General features: G+C 45.8%; 1 protein-coding gene across 2 annotated transcripts in view; it reads left to right on the plus strand.

Annotated features, from left to right (window-relative positions):
• PPP1R16B (protein phosphatase 1 regulatory subunit 16B) overlaps nucleotides 1-14,233 on the plus strand; it is a 61,414-nt gene extending 47,181 nt beyond the window's left edge. For both annotated transcript variants that reach the window (XM_050907500.1, XM_050907501.1), the window contains exons 3-11: nucleotides 1,274-1,344; nucleotides 3,424-3,569; nucleotides 5,840-5,943; nucleotides 6,266-6,390; nucleotides 8,450-8,575; nucleotides 8,932-9,007; nucleotides 10,048-10,177; nucleotides 10,936-11,104; nucleotides 11,737-14,233. In XM_050907500.1, coding sequence (XP_050763457.1) covers nucleotides 1,274-1,344; nucleotides 3,424-3,569; nucleotides 5,840-5,943; nucleotides 6,266-6,390; nucleotides 8,450-8,575; nucleotides 8,932-9,007; nucleotides 10,048-10,177; nucleotides 10,936-11,104; nucleotides 11,737-12,258 — 1,469 coding nt within the window. In that variant the 3' untranslated portion in view covers nucleotides 12,259-14,233. The remainder of the gene's footprint in view (nucleotides 1-1,273; nucleotides 1,345-3,423; nucleotides 3,570-5,839; nucleotides 5,944-6,265; nucleotides 6,391-8,449; nucleotides 8,576-8,931; nucleotides 9,008-10,047; nucleotides 10,178-10,935; nucleotides 11,105-11,736) is intronic.
• Nucleotides 14,234-15,537: the final 1,304 nt, after the last annotated feature.

Here is a 15,537-nt window from a genome sequence, read left to right on the forward strand (position 1 = left end):
TGGACATGTTTTCCATGTTCTGCTTCGGATGCCAGAAGTGCTCTGTCCCCAAGGACAGCCCTGCAGATGGGTTTCCCTGTGGATGTGCTGGGAAAAGAGCTCCCTCTGACAGCGGGACAGCGATCAGTCAAAAGCAGCAGAAGCAGAGGCTGCGGGATGCTTTGGGAGTGACCAGCCTTGCAGTTGTTTCGATTGCTGAAGATGGTTACTGACTGCCCTTTTAGCTTCGTTAGTGTTCCTTATTTTGCAACTCTGGTTTCACTTAATGGTTGCATCCTTGCCATCAAATAAGATGGGACCTGAATATCTGTTGCTACCCTGGCCCCAGGGAGATGATTATGAACGTCTGGCTTGTGCCTGTGCTGTCAGTGACATTTGAGGTGGAAAAAGCATTAGGTAGTGAAATCTCTGGAGAAAAAGCAGGGAAAGAGCAAGTAAACAACAGAAGATGAGTACAGAACATCAAGATCTGTCAGCAGTGTTGAATTTAAAGAGTTCCTGGTGTTGCTATTAATTTACGTCCTCTGCCAGCCTTATTGCTATTACCCCGTGCAAGATCTGTACCTCAGAGCAAACTTTATTCACCTAGGGGCTAACGACTTTTCATGTGTTTCAGAAATTTGCATTTTAATAGTATAAATCTTATTCTTTCCCCCCCCAAAGCAGCAATTAAAAAATAAAGCCTCTGGGAAGCTTTCTTCAAATACCCAACAGCTCATGTCAAGTGTCCAAAGCAACCCTGGTGTATTTTAGATGCGGGAGGCCCCTGAACGTATTGGGCTTCTCATCCCAGATTGATAACTTCTTGAGGCAAGACCTCATCCCTCCCGCAGTGAGAGCTCTCTTAGAGTTGTATCTCAGGACCCAAAAATCACCGATTGCCTTTGAGTTCTCCTGGGCTGCAGCGTGCAGAGGTTGCACTAAAATGTTGCAAAGCATAAGATAAAAATGTAGACTGTTCCAGCACAACCATATGAAAATGATAGCTGTAATAGCAGTCTCCTTTGGAAGGAAGTTGGGGGAAAATTGTATGCTGGTGCTCTCTGCTGGATAAAACCAAGAAGGCTTTTTTTCTTGCCAGCACTGCGGTGGCTGCGGGTTCACGCCAGTGTTGGGCTCTTGGCTGCGAGGTCTCCTGCAGTTCTGCCCACACTGGAACACCCTGATGGTGCCGGTTGCCTTTGTCTTGAACTGGCCAGGGCTAGCTGAGAGCAAGAGATGTGTTAGGATTACTGATCTGACTCTCCTCTCGTCCTGTCTCCTTCCCTTACAGTGTGTTACTTGCTGAAGAGCAACATCAGCCCAGACCTGTGCAATGAAGATGGATTAACTGCACTGCATCAGGTGAGGTGTGGGAGGAGGTCACAGCTCCCTGCCGCTCCGCACTGTCACGTCTTTCCGCTGCCCTCCACGCAGACCTGTCGGGGTAAACGGAGAGAGCTCTTGTATTTCATTTTTTTGCTGAGTGAAAGCAGTGAAACTTCACCATGTTGTGCTGGCGATGCTGTTTCTTGGGGAGCAAACTAAGATCAAACCCTTCTCTTGCTGTATCCCAGACTTTGTTCAGTGATAATAAGAGCTCAGGAATCGGGGCTGGCTTTCAGATGTGAACAACGTTTCTCCCACCCTTTAATCTTTGCAGGGCTGGGCTGTAAACTCTTAAAGCAGATTAACTCAAATTTAGAGACTTTGGCAACCCATGAGTTTTGAAACTGGTTTAAATAAGTGATGCACAGGATGCTTGGAGGGCCTGCTGCTGCTCGCTGTACACTCAGGGACTTCCCGAAGTCTGTATGAGATGGCAGCAGCTGATCGCCAGTGAAATACAGACTTGCTATAGTGGTGTGTAAGTCTGTGTCCTTCCTCAGAGCCTCTGCGCTGATCCCATAAGGGTTTTTCTGTTCTTCTTCCTAAGGCCCCCATCCCCACCCCTCCTCATGAGTCCTGATTTTCAGCGCGAAAGCACCAGGAGAGTCAGCCTGCAGCAGGCCCGTGGGACTCGCCGTGCCTGGCAGCCGCCGCCTCCGCTGCCGCGAAAAACAGTGGCGCGGTTGTCACGCTCGCTCCGAGGGCGGAACGAGGACTCATGGTTTTCTCGCCACTAGTCCCTGCTGTAAATGCTCTCATTGACTTTGGATTTTGGATTCTTCTGCAAGTCGCTTGCTCTCTTCAAAGCTGGGTGGATGTTTGCTTACAAATGCAAACTGGCTTCTAGAAGAATAAAAGGTCCCCACCACCACCACCTCTCCAAAGAGATGTTATTCTGCACACAGAAATGCTGACAGCCTCATTGCTTTCCCCACTAGGTACTGAAGCCATGGAGAATCCCACCTTGCCCACTGAAGGATCAGTTATTGTAAAGGTGCATTTGGGAGTTGAGGTGGGATCTTCGCATCCACTAGAACTAATTGAATCCCTGAACAGAGAGAAGCTCCTAAGTGAACATTATTGCCCATTAGCAGTGGCTTCTGGTGAAGGATGCAGTTACACTTCTGTGATAACTTGGCTGTGTGACAGGCATGATTTTAACCTCACTTCCATATACAAATAATAAACAGAAATAGAAATACATAAAGGGTCCTTGTTACTCAGCTGCTAAAATGCTTGTTGTGGGTTGTAATTCAGCCCCATTACAAGCCCATGCTGCAGTGCTGAGCTGTGAGTCTCCTATGTGGGTCGGCAGTAATGCATAGACCACGAACAGGCTTCTTGCACAAGAATTAATCTTATTTTAGTGTCTTTATCATACGCACATTCATGTCAAGAAGTGAGCACGAGGTGGATCAAAGAGCAAATTCCACCTTCCCGAAAGGGAAGTGGTTGAGGCTCTTCTTGCTGGCTGCCTCTGGGACTGGGGTGTAAATGAATCGAGGATGCTGATTTTTTCAGGAAATGAAAGGTGCCCTGTGAAGTACCTCATAATTCTGGGAATCCAACTTGCATCTCTTCAGGTGACTGTGGTAGGTAGCGTGAGTTGCTGAGAAGACTTTTACTCATCACATGCCAGTGTGTGGGATTTTTCCCTAAGAAAAGGGAATGTCAGCTTGTCAGCTCATCCCTTGGTATGTGGTTATACTGGTTACGTTGAATTACTGCTATGTTTGCTTTTGAATATGGAAGACCCAGTGAAACAGAAGTTGTGTGCATATTTGCTATTATTCCATGCTGGTTCTGCCCCAAACCACAAGGCCCTGTAAAACACCAGTGACCTTCAGTCTGTCCAGTGTAGGTGTTCTGCACGGTGCCTTTCTGACCTGCTTGTGCTCAATTTGGTGTTTAACTCTGTTGGAGATGTTTGTTGCCAAACACTGCAGGATAAAGTAGGTCTCCACGTGCAGGTACCCTGGTACAACTGAGCAGGTATGAGCCCTCATCTTCCCAAAGTTTAAAAAACCCAATCTGTCTGCATCTCTTCCTCGCCAGTGCTGCATAGACAACTATGAAGAGATAGTCAAGCTTCTCCTCAACCACGGGGCCAATGTCAACGCGAAGGACAACGAGCTGTGGACTCCGTTGCATGCAGCAGCTACATGTGGTCATATCAACCTGGTGAAGATCCTCATCCAGCAGTAGGTGGCTTTTTGTGTCTGTCCCTTTCTGCAGATCTGATCCTACCCACAGCTTCTGCAGACGGAAACCTAGACTGCTTAGTACCTTGCGAGATCGCAGCGGTGGTGATTATTCCCTGCTTTCAGGCTATTCATGAGACTCCTTCCTGCTTGGGGGAGAAGGAGGTGGAGGAGGAAGAGCAGAAAGGCAGAGGAGACACAGTAAAACCCTAGGTGACTCGACTCAGTTTCATGAAGCTTCTGGAGACTGGGCCAAAATTTGCCACTTTTTGCCTGTGTTCTGGTGTGTATGTGTTTGTGTTTGTGCTTGTTGAACTATGCTCGCTGGATGGGTAAAAATAGGAGCAGCCAGCAGGATCCACCCTCAAGCTCTTAAACATGACTTCAGGTCTTCCAGCCACAGTCAGAGACATTGATGTAGGAGGACAGCAGCACGTTTGTATAGCTCAAATACTTGGGTGAACTTTGTGACCTATTTTACTGGTTCTTAATTAGTAACCAGCTAGCTTCTTGTAAAGCATTTGTTCCCCAGCAGTGTGACACAGGGTGCTTGCACTGGATCTTCCACTTGACTTTACCAAGGCCCTAAAGCTCAAGTCTTTTCTAGACTTGCCAGCAAGGAGGAGGAAGCCAGATGTGTTTTGAGCTGTACCATGTGCAGCATTTAATGAGCACCTGCTGTGAGTCCTGTCTGGAGCAGAGAGTCCTGACTCTGTACGGAGCCCTCTCCTCCATTTCCCGGAGTGACGGTGTAGGGAGCAGAGTGTGCTTTGGGAGCATTAACATGCTGCCTTGCACAGCAGTGCCTGCTGCTTCTCCCTCGGGGAGGGAGACTTCTCCCTGTGATGCTGTCATCTGGGAGACTAGCATTGAAAATTTGGCCTTTCTTCTTTGGCCGTATAATGAAGGAAGTGGAGCAGAGGATGCAAACAATCATCCCTTGGAGGACGTTGCCACTTGGATTAGGAAATTTTTGGACAGGGAGCATAAAAAATGGAGCAAACAAACATGGAACAATATAGTGCATTCCTGACTCTTAATTGAAGATAAGGGAGTGTCATGGGGATGGGTGGCGAGGTGAGGAACTGGAGTTTATGGCCCTAGTTGTCATAGCCTGCCCTGTGTTGAGTAGTTGCCAGCAAATTTGGACTCTAGTAGCATAATGTCATGATCCCATGCTCAGAAACAGTCTTCCCCTGGACTTTTGAGGAATGGAGTGATTGAATGTGTTTGCTGCAATCAAAGTTGTCCTTTACAGGAGGTGTCACGTATCAAATGACTGGTTAGACACTGCCTTTGAAGGCAATGTTACTGGTGATGGGACCTGGAACCCTTGGAGACCATCAGAGGAAGTAGCCCACAAAAGATGTCCAGTTCCTTGCTTTTTTATTTGCTGATTAAACTAACGCTGGTACTTTGCAAATGTGAATTTCAATGTAGTTTGCTCTGCTCAGGCAGAGGGGAAAAAAAATAAAGAAACAGGAATCTAAATGCAAGTAGATACTGTCTGCTGTCCTTCCATGGCTGCTAACTGTCAAGGTAGATCAGAATTCAGCTGAAACTATGTAACAGCTAGCTAAAATGCCACAGTTCAGCAGGTGCTGGAAATTTTCTGCTCTGTGGGAATATGATCAATTTAGCTGGACAGTGATCAATTTAGCTGGCAATTTGACTTCCAAATAGTGACCTCCCGGAGGTCACTAAAGCACTTAGAGAAGTGCTTTTGGACAATCAGAAAGAAAAATTCACCAGTTGACAGGATATTTTTTTTTTTATTACTATTTTTTGCCATCATGCCCTTGGCTAGATGGAAGGCTCCCTCCGCCATTCAGCCGCTATCTTTCCCAACTTTTCTGGTCCGTGAGAACTTTTCATTGAAGGAATGCCAGATGCCCAGATAACAAGCACCTGGTAGTTGCTTGGCATTGTTATCCAGAAATTCAGCAAATAAATCACTTCTATCACTGAGAAGCTGCTAGTCTGTCCAGTGCCAGGATCAAGAGAGGACAGGAACGGTTCGGTGGCTCATGTGCCCCACAGCCCATGAAGGAGGTGTAGCGTGCTGCCTTTCATCCACTTCTGGAATTTATCTTCCCCATTCCTAGCTCCATGGCTTTACAAATCTTTCTCATCTCACACAAATCTTGGTGACATTTGGGCAACTATTAAACGCCAGTTAGTTTTTGCTAAGCATTTATCCCGGTGTTTGGCACTGTCTGCTCTAGGATGTCTGAGGTCCTTTCTTGTGTAACGCCGCTTTCTCCTTGCAGTGGAGCAGACTTGTTGGCAGTGAATGCAGATGGCAACATGCCGTATGACCTCTGTGAAGATGAGCCAACTCTGGATGTCATTGAGACTTGCATGGCCTATCAAGGTAAGGAGACTGAGTTCGTGTAAAATACAAAAATGGGTCAATGTAGTACTAAAAATTACCTTGTTTCTCAGCTCTTGATTCGCCTCTGGAGAAAAGCAGAGAGCTGCTGCCTGGCATAATTTCTTGGAACCTGACTCTGTCTAGTTTCTCTGATTCCTAAATAATGATGAGGGTGAAGGACAGCTGTCAGTCCCCTCAGCTACGTAGCCTCTGAAAAGGATGTGAGGTCATATCAACCAGGAATTATTAAGTCTAATTTTACTCAACCAGTGGAGACAAAGACCCTTTCCAACTCTTCTCTCTCTAACTGGAATTTTAACAGGAATTACACAGGAGAGGATCAATGAGATGCGGGCTGCTCCAGAGCAGGTCATGATCTGTGACATTCATGACATACTTGCGACTGGACAAGACCTGAACAGGACTGATGCCCAAGGTGCTACGCTGGTGAGTGAAACTGCTGCAGCTTCACCTTTGCCTTCCTTCAGCCCGTAGGTTACGAAACCTGCCCTGTGGCAGGAGTTATACAAAATCAACATGTACAAGTCACTGAGAGGAGTGAGGAAGCTATTTTGATCTTTTTCCCTGTTTTAGTTTATTGTCACGTAGGAACAGGCGCTGTCCATGAGTACAGCTGACGTAACTTAGTGTCTAACCCTGCACTTCTTGAAGCGAATCCCTTGTTCATGTGAGATCTGTCAGTTGTCCAGCAGCTCAGGTCCTGCAACAAGGCTGCTGAGCTCCTGGGTCCTGTCTGACAGTGGCTGGTACCAGCAGCTTCCAAAGAAAGGTGCAAGAAATCCCACAATGAGGAGTTGCAGAACATAGCACTTCTGCTGACCTCCGGGGAAATGGGACTGAACGACCTCCCAGGGATCTCTTGCTTCTCGCTGGTCTTGTAGTCTGATCTGACTCCTACAGAGGAGACGTGAGAGTCCTCTGGTTTTCATGGGAGCGGGTTAGGTATTGGGCACTCTGGAGACTTTCTGCCTCGTTTCTGCTTTGCATAGCATCTGGCTCATACAGAGTCGATGGAGTGCTGTGTTTATTCACGTAGGATGGCTTCTGCCCCTGGGCAGAGGAGAGCACCCAGGACAAATGTACAGCACAAAGCAAGCTGGCATCTGATTTGACTGGACAGGGACTGAGAAGGCTGAACAATCCTAGTCCTGTTCCCTCCTTTTTCACCTGCAAACATGTCTCTTAAATCCTTGCTTACAGCAGTCCCGACTTAGGGAAGGTTCAGTAATGCTGTCATACATGTTGGGACCTTCACACAGCCTTGGTCATTTGATGCTTGGGTCCAGACTTAACTGATACACAGGCCACTCGGTGTCATTTGTTTGATGGCCAGACCATGGCAGTGCATGCAGGTTTCTTAATCTAAATTGTCACCTATAGCACATACCAGAAGTGTAAGGGAAGGGCAGGCTCCCTCCAAGATAAACTTGGGTGACTGAAGCTTTTATTGCAGCTTATTTTTGTAATATGTTTTTCCCTTTAACAAGGATTATTTACATAAATTTAAGCAGACCTCTTGGCTTCCCTTTTTATATCACCCTGAAGTGATTCCTTGTTAATTCATGTGGCCTCTAGAGGGTATGACCCAGTGCCATAAAATTTAGGTAGAAATTAATTGAATTGCCAGAAAGCATCAGAATTTATTTCCAGATGAGGGTGTAACTTTGTGTGGTGGAATCCACATGGAAATTTTTGAAAAGAAGCTTTCATTCTCCTCTTCAGCACAGTTGAAATAGGATGAGCTCTGAGTGGAGTTCATACCTTCAGAGCAATGCATAGGTCAATGTTTTGCTCAGAGATGCAACAGCAGACCACAATTATGAAAATCTTCAGAGACATGAAGTGTCATGGGGGACTAAAGGAGACTATTATTGATGTCTCCAAAGGGGTGGTTGTAGTTGGAAGCCAATATCTGAAAAATCATATTCCCTTAACTAAAAGTAGCCAAGGATTAAAATGGTTTTGATTTTCAAATGGTGAAAATAGTTATAGCGTGAGTGGAAGTGCAATTGCACGAAGGCAGCCCTGACTAAAGCGGGCTGAAAATTTGATCAAAAAAATCGCATCCACAGCACTTAAGTAGGGAAGAGGAGTCGTTCTTCTGGCATGAGGAATGCAGAGTTTACAGTGGATGATGTTCTCCATTGCAGGCTTGCATTTTGATGGTGCTGTTTCCCTACAGATGGGGAAGCACTTAAGAGACCTTGATTTAAAATGTGAAAACATTCTTTTTCTAACCCATATATGTAAGTTATTTTAAGAACTGTTAAGCAGTTTCCTCTCCAAACAGAATTACATGCAGGTAATACTGAGTTTTAGTAACAGGAACAACCTGCTTTTGACCTGATGGCATCTGCCAAATGTGAAATGTGCTGCCTGTCCAGATCTAGACTCAGACGTTATCCAAGAAATTCCACTGAAACTTGGTGTATAAAACCATTCATGGTCCTTGCAGATGGTTCATGCTCTGTTCCTTATCTCCTAGCTGCATATAGCTGCAGCCAATGGTTATCTGCATGCAGCTGAAGTCCTTCTCGACCAGGGGGCAAGCCTGGATGTTAAGGACTGGGACGGCTGGGAACCTCTTCATGCGGCTGCTTTCTGGGGACAGGTAATGGTTTTGTTGCAAATTTCGTGTATGAGGGTGACATTTCTTTCTGCCTGGACAAACTGTGGAGTACTCTGCAAATGGAAGAAATCTGTGCTAGGCCTGGACTCTCTGGACAGCATCAGAGGAGGTCCTTGGGGCTCCAAAAAGAACCTGTTGCTGAGAAAGTTCGGGGAGAGTATGTCTGTGCAGTTGAATGGTAGGAACAATGTTTAACATCACACACATACCAGAGTAATTTGAGGCGAGTTGAGCATGCATGCCATTGCTTCTTATCTTATTCCAACTTTTCAGCTTTGATGAGGAAAGCGATTGCCTAAAATACCTCTATCAACTTGGCTTTCTTTCCCTTTCTTTAGATGCAGATGGCTGAGTTGCTTGTGTCCCACGGGGCTAGTTTGAGTGCCAGGACATCTTTGGATGAGATGCCAATAGGTAAGTTTACTAAGCTTAAAAAAAGGAAATGGCTAAGAAAAGCTTTTCCCCCTAAGTGCTGGAGTCTTCACATGGTGCCTTCAGAAGCATTAACGTCATTTTTCAGGTGTCTTTAGAATCAAAGTTGCAGTTACTTTAACTGGGACTGAAGTTTTAAAGCACCTACTTTATTGCTTCTGAAAATGCTTCTTCCTGCTCGTAAAAACAAGGGACAAGGAATTTCTCAAGCACCAAGTCTTTCTCCTGTGTGTTTCCACTCATCCCTCTGTACCTGTGCTTGGGCGTCTCCCTGCTCTGACATTGTAGTCTTGGACCTGAGCAGCTCTTGAGTGCAGCCCTAAGACTTGGGTGTCTAACTTTGCTTGGATGCAATGAAGTGTGGTAAGCTATAAGGGGCTGGAGGGGAAAGGGAAAGCACACACAAGTCTTGGAACAGATTGGAAGCAAAAATGCTAGCATCTGAGCATGTGTGTTATAACCTTGCGCCACAATTTCTTTTGGCAAAATGTTTTCTGAACCTTAATTGAAAAATTTGTGCATCCTCATTTTGAAGGTTGGAAGTTCTTGTCTTCTGTCCTGATCTGGTCTGTTTTTGTCTGCACTTTTTTTTTCATTTTGGAGGCTTAAGTAAAAATGCTGTATTCAGGGGAGCTGCAGTCTGGTAATTACAGAAATTTATTTTCCTCCCATCTTGAAGCATTGATACAGTGGTCAATATATCTCTCACCCTTTCATGGGTAAAGGCACAGCATGCTGCAGAGATGAGACAAAACCTAGCTGAATAGCTGGACCATTGCAAAGCTGAGCCCCCGTCACAGTCAGTAGCTCTTGTTTTCTGCTCCTGTTTGGGTGTCCAGACCATTCTGCCTCCCCTCATTTGTTTAGAGATTAATGTGCCTAAGCATATTCTGCTTAAATTTCCCTTCTCTTCCTCCTAGCAGTTGTAGTTGTATATACTAGGAAGGCACAATTAGTAACATGGTGTTAATGGTACCACATTTGAACTGTCTGATTAATGGCTTGGTTTGTGTGTGCCATAGATCTGTGTGAAGAGGAGGAATTCAAAGTATTACTTTTGGAGTTGAAACACAAACATGATGTGATCATGAAGTCTCAGATGAGGCATAAATCCTCCCTGAGTCGAAGGACCTCCAGCACTGGCAGCCGGGGGTAAGTGCGTTGTTCCCTGCAGGTCGCCCGGTGTGTTAGCTCGGCCACCCAGATGTGGTTGCAGAGCACCCTGCGGTCGGCGTGCGGAGAACAACCCGTCTGTCCTTTCTGAATGAACTCTGAAAGGCTGAACTCTGAACTCTCTTTCGGTTGCTGAAAGCAGAGCTCCTTTGAAGAGTAGTTCTTGCACTAGAAAGAAGTGTTGTTTCCTGGGGGGAAAATGGCTTTGTGCTGTTGTGGTTTAGGAACTGCTCCGAGCAGAGGACCAAGTGGTGAGAATTTACCCTGTTAAACCACTGATACTGGTGTTGGAGAATCGGTGCTTCAAGTGGATTAACTTGAGCTTCTCAATAATGCGTCTCATGGCCAAGATACTGTGCTCAGACACAGCTTGCGCAGGTCTTTATAAGATGTTTACTAGACACCAAAGCACGCCTGCAGATCACGAAACTCCCTAAACAGCCTGTGGGCCGTTTCCCTCTACATTTACTCTGCTGGTTGCAGAGTAGATCCATTAGGTGAGCTGTATGAGATCTAACGCAGATTTGCAGTACTACTTCAAAACTCCTTAAAATTCCTCCCACCTTTAATATCCACACTAGTGCCTTTGCTTTGCGTGGGTGCTAGGAAGCTAAATGCACGTTCCATTCCAGTGGGAGAGGTTGTGAAGCGTGAGGAGGAGGTGAGAAGAGCTAGAGGGTAAGAGGAAATATCATGTCCTGCTCACAGCTTCGATGCCCCTTCTCCCTGTCCCACAGGAAGGTGGTGAGGAGGGCCAGCCTTTCGGACCGAACAAACCTTTACAGGAAGGAGTGCGAGAAAGAAGCCATCGTCTGGCAGCAACTGGGGGCGGCAGAAGAAGGAAGAAACTCAGGGCTCATTGGAGAAATTGGGGAGACTCGGTCTGACCAGGAGAATACAGACCCCGTAAGGAATCTCTTCTCTATTATGGGAGTCACCGAGGAGGGCTGGTAGTGCAAGTTCAATAGCAATGGGTGCCCTGGGATGGAAGGTGGCTGAAAAATTTGTAAACCTCCTCCATCAGATGTAAGCAAAAGACCAAATTCTCATTTGGCCTAAACTGGGATATCCCACTGAAGTGGAAAGACTGTTTTGGATTTACAGCTGCATAAACAGTTCTGAGATAAGGCCCTAGTGAACCAGGAAGTTCAGAAAAAATAGCGTGTGCATTTCTCTTTACAGCTAACAAACTGGTAATCACAAAAGAATCGTAATCTTCCTTTGCAGTTGTTTTTACTTCAGTTATTGTCATGTTATATTAATCTGCTTATCTTTTTTTTTTTTTTTTTTTTTTTTTTTTTTTTTAAATGTAAGTGACTCCTTCTGAGTTAACGTTCCACGTTCCTGGTTGGGACCCAGCTCCTGGTTGGGGTGCACAGCATTACAGGGTCCTGTTAGTGGGTGAATTCAATGTTTGTGCTGCAGTACCTGTCTGGTGGAAAGGCTGAGTGTGAGCAGGCTTAGGAAGTTGTCACAGGGATGAACCGTGCTATGGGGGATGGGGGAAGATGCTCTTCTTTCATGTCTTCTCGTTGCAGAACTCAGTGCTGGAGAACTCTTCCCTCCTTCCGGAGTTAGCAAACAAAAGCACCCAGTGTGACTCTGAAATCCCCCTCCAGAATGGACTCATGGCATCTGCCAGCACTTACCAGTACACCTTTTCCAACGGGGACATTTGGAGTATGCACGCTGACCCTGACAGTAATCCCGGCCACATGCTGCCCTACGGCAACCCTGGCCTCCCTGACACACAGCAGTTCTGGGGTGCCTACAAGGAGCATAACCATCAAACGCTCTCTGAACTTAAGCGGCAGCGGGCTGCAGCCAAACTCCTCAATCACCCTTTCCTCAGCACCCATTTCGGCAGTGGCATGGGAGGAGTTGCCGAGAACGGGGGTGAGGCCAAGTCGCACCTAATCGGATCCAGGACTTCTCCCTACAGCTCCAATGGGACCTCAGTGTATTACACAGTGTCCAGTGGTGATCCACCCCTCTTGAAATTCAAAGCTCCCATGGAGGAAATGGAAGAGAAAGTGCATGGGTGCTGCAGAATTTCCTAGTCTCATCTGTTTCTCACCCCAGAGGAAACAAGACGTGGGTGGGCTGGTTGGATCTATCGGAGCAGCCAGGTTGGTGGCATTCCAAAGGGAGAATCTGGTTATGGACATCCTGACTGTGGCAGCCTTGTTCATCCTGAATTGTACTTTACCCTGCCAATTACTTCCATTGCAGTGAAATGAGTAATGCAGGTGGAGCAAGGTTCTTAGGGGAGAGGAAGGGATGCGCATCAATATGATGTGAAAAGAGTCGCCCTAGTCTTGCTCCCTGGGCAAGAAGGTATGGTGCACTGCCTCCCTGTCCTTGGGAAGTCATGAGATGCCTTGGAACAAAGAAGGATCTGAATTAAAATCGTTGCATCTGAGCCTCTTGCTGTAAGTCACCAAGCTTCTGGAAGGTGACAGTTCAGACCTGAATTTTCACTCTTGGGTGATGCATATATCCTGGAGGGGAGATCAACCCCCACACGGGGTTTGCAAGAGTGGACAGAGCTGTTTTCCATACAGCTGGATCCAGCACTTACAGGGCCTGAGCAACAAGCAAGCATAGATGCTGCACTTGCTTTAGGAAGTTTGCAAGGTGTTATCTCCTTGCAGTGACAGCTCACCATCAAAAACTGTGCACTGGTTGGGTCCTGTTCTGCTCGTGTAAACTCGTCACTGCAGACTGCCATCAGGTTTGAAGCAGAACTTTTCCTGGAACAGGCTTCACTCAATAGGCTTTAAAACTGATGTTGCAATAAGGGCCCTGGCAATAGGATTTTACTGCAATAAAATACTGACAAAGGTCTATATTGGGATAAGTAATTTAAAAAACTTATTTGTACTATTTAGACTCTTTATTTGTTAAAACTGAAAAGACTTTTGCTGATCTTACTTTCCTATTGATTCTGTTTGTTTACTCTGTACGCTCAACACAGATACTAGGGACAGTATGCTTTGCGTTCTGATTTTTTCTGGATTTCCAGAACCACGGGGCTTGGGAGGGATGAGGAGGAAAGGCTTGCCGACACTAATCTAGAAACGCCGTGAAAGCATTTCTGATCTCCCTAGATGTTACGACAATTGCGTTAACCTGTACTCTTCGGCTGATAAATAACTGTTAAATCATTGCTTTGGTAGTTGAACATTGCAGCAGGGCAGGAGATCTTTTTGGTCTGTTTTCCAGCTCCCATGCTGAAGTCGTCAGCAGTGGTTAGTAGCTGTCAGAAGACGACTTAAATGCCTCTATGTATAAGGGAGTTGCCTAGTGCCATGCAGTACTTAGCAAAGCCTATCTGCTCTAGAGCAGTTGGCACACCAACACCAGTGTTTCAGTGTAGTTCATGTTAGCTCTGACAGACTACCTGAGAAACACTAGCATGGTATAACCTGGGGGTTTGGCACTGGCTCTTCAGCAAGTTAAGGCTTTGCATACCTGGGGAGGTGAAAGGAGAGTGCCCCGTGGGAGACAGCTCTGAGGAACTGGCCACAGTTGAGTTAACAAGTTGTATCTACAGAAGTAACTGTAAATCTTCAATGCTTTTTCTGCACAGAGGGGCTATTGCACACATAACTATTTGCGTGCATGAATATGTGTCGTCTTGGGCAGTTTAAACTCCAGACTCTGAAAACTTAAGCCTGTTTGGGTCTCTGTAAACCATCAGTGGATTAAATCCAGCTCGTGTAGTTGTGCTTCAGCCAAGCAACAGCAAATGCAGCTTCCACCCATCTTCCCTTTAGCTGGCGGCTGTTAGATGTCAATATTACACTTCATGCATACGCTCACCCTGTGGGAATCCTCACAGCCTTTCCTTTTTTCTAGGTTATAAAAGGTTGACTTGGGCTGCCAGTGACTGTTAAGTGCTACCCTCTGCTCCCCATCAAATCTAGCCCATCGCTGGGGCTGGATATATTATGATACAGGGCTCTAGGCTCCTCATTCTAAGCTCCTTGAGGCAGCAGAGGTGGCTGTGTGTCACCACCACAACCACGCTGTGCAGGAAACATTTTTGGACCTGTGAGGTTATTACCAGGCTGACAATTTACTCTTTTGAACTCTGAAGATACAGTTCTCTTCCCTCACCAGTTTTAGGAACAAATTAAAAAATGGTAGCAGTTGATCTGATTGTTTTAAAACCTCAGTTCAGTTAAAGGCAGGGGTTTTCTTTGTATGTTTTGAAACATTCAGAGAAGTTGGGCTTCCTCCATTATTGAAACACATATGCTAAATATAAGACTAGAAAATACTTCTTGTGCTTGACTTAACCTTAAGGGATTTTAAAAGTCAGTCTCTAGTAGAAAGAAGATGATTTGGTAACTGGACAGACTTTACCACATCTGTGTGTGGTTAACAGTGGGTCTTCTGATTACCTCGAGAAAATTCTTCTGGGATAACACCAAGTGTAGCCTGGGTATTACTGAACAGGGGGAAATGATCTTTCAGATGCCTCTCTTCTCCCATGGTGGTGAGGGTTGTCTCTCCACATCCATCCTAATGAGAATTCTGGACTCAGTGTAACAAATTTTGGTGCCACTATCCGCTAGGTTGTAAGTGGTGCAAAATTTGGGCCCAGCTGATGCCTTCCCTCCTAGGGAAGAAGGAGTCGGGCCCTTTTCCTTCTCAGAGCAATTCTGTGCTATCAAGTATGTTGAATCCTACCTAACACCAAGCAAATGAAAAGATCATTGAATGCAATAGTGTTAAGTAGTTTGAGGCTTGCTTTCACTGGGAGTTGTTAATACATTAAAACTGGAGGAAGCCAGTCCATTTTAGACAAACAGCTTTTAGTCCATTGGTATTTTACTCTGTTTATATGTAAAACTCCAGGAACTCATCATTCTAGCTGTGATCTTGAGCAAACCAACAATTGATTTACTATCAGGCAAAAGATATTACAGGTTCTAGATTACAAAACAGCCCCCTAATTGGACTTTGTATTGTAATTGTAAAATTGGCTGTAATACGGCTCTTCTGGCTTTATCACTGTAAGCTAACATGCTCACTGAAGTCTAGTGGCATCTGATCAAATGTAATCAATTCTTATTCAGATGAGAGAGTCAGTCATCGATAAATTGTCCAGGATATGTTTCACAGCCATGCCAAGTATTTATCTACCACTGGCTTTGGGTTGAAGTTGCATCAGAGTGGGACTTGCGAAGGCTGTTGAAGAGTGACCTAGAATGGATTCATGCTTATGTCTTGGTGACATTTGGGATATAATGGTCACTGCCTGTGGGGCACTGGCAAATACGCTCAGGGAAGGAGCTGGCAGTTCATGCTGCATGCAGAGTTGTTGGTTG

Source organism: Gymnogyps californianus, chromosome 17, assembly GCF_018139145.2.
Source record: "Gymnogyps californianus isolate 813 chromosome 17, ASM1813914v2, whole genome shotgun sequence".
Taxonomy (NCBI): Eukaryota; Metazoa; Chordata; class Aves; order Accipitriformes; family Cathartidae; genus Gymnogyps; species Gymnogyps californianus.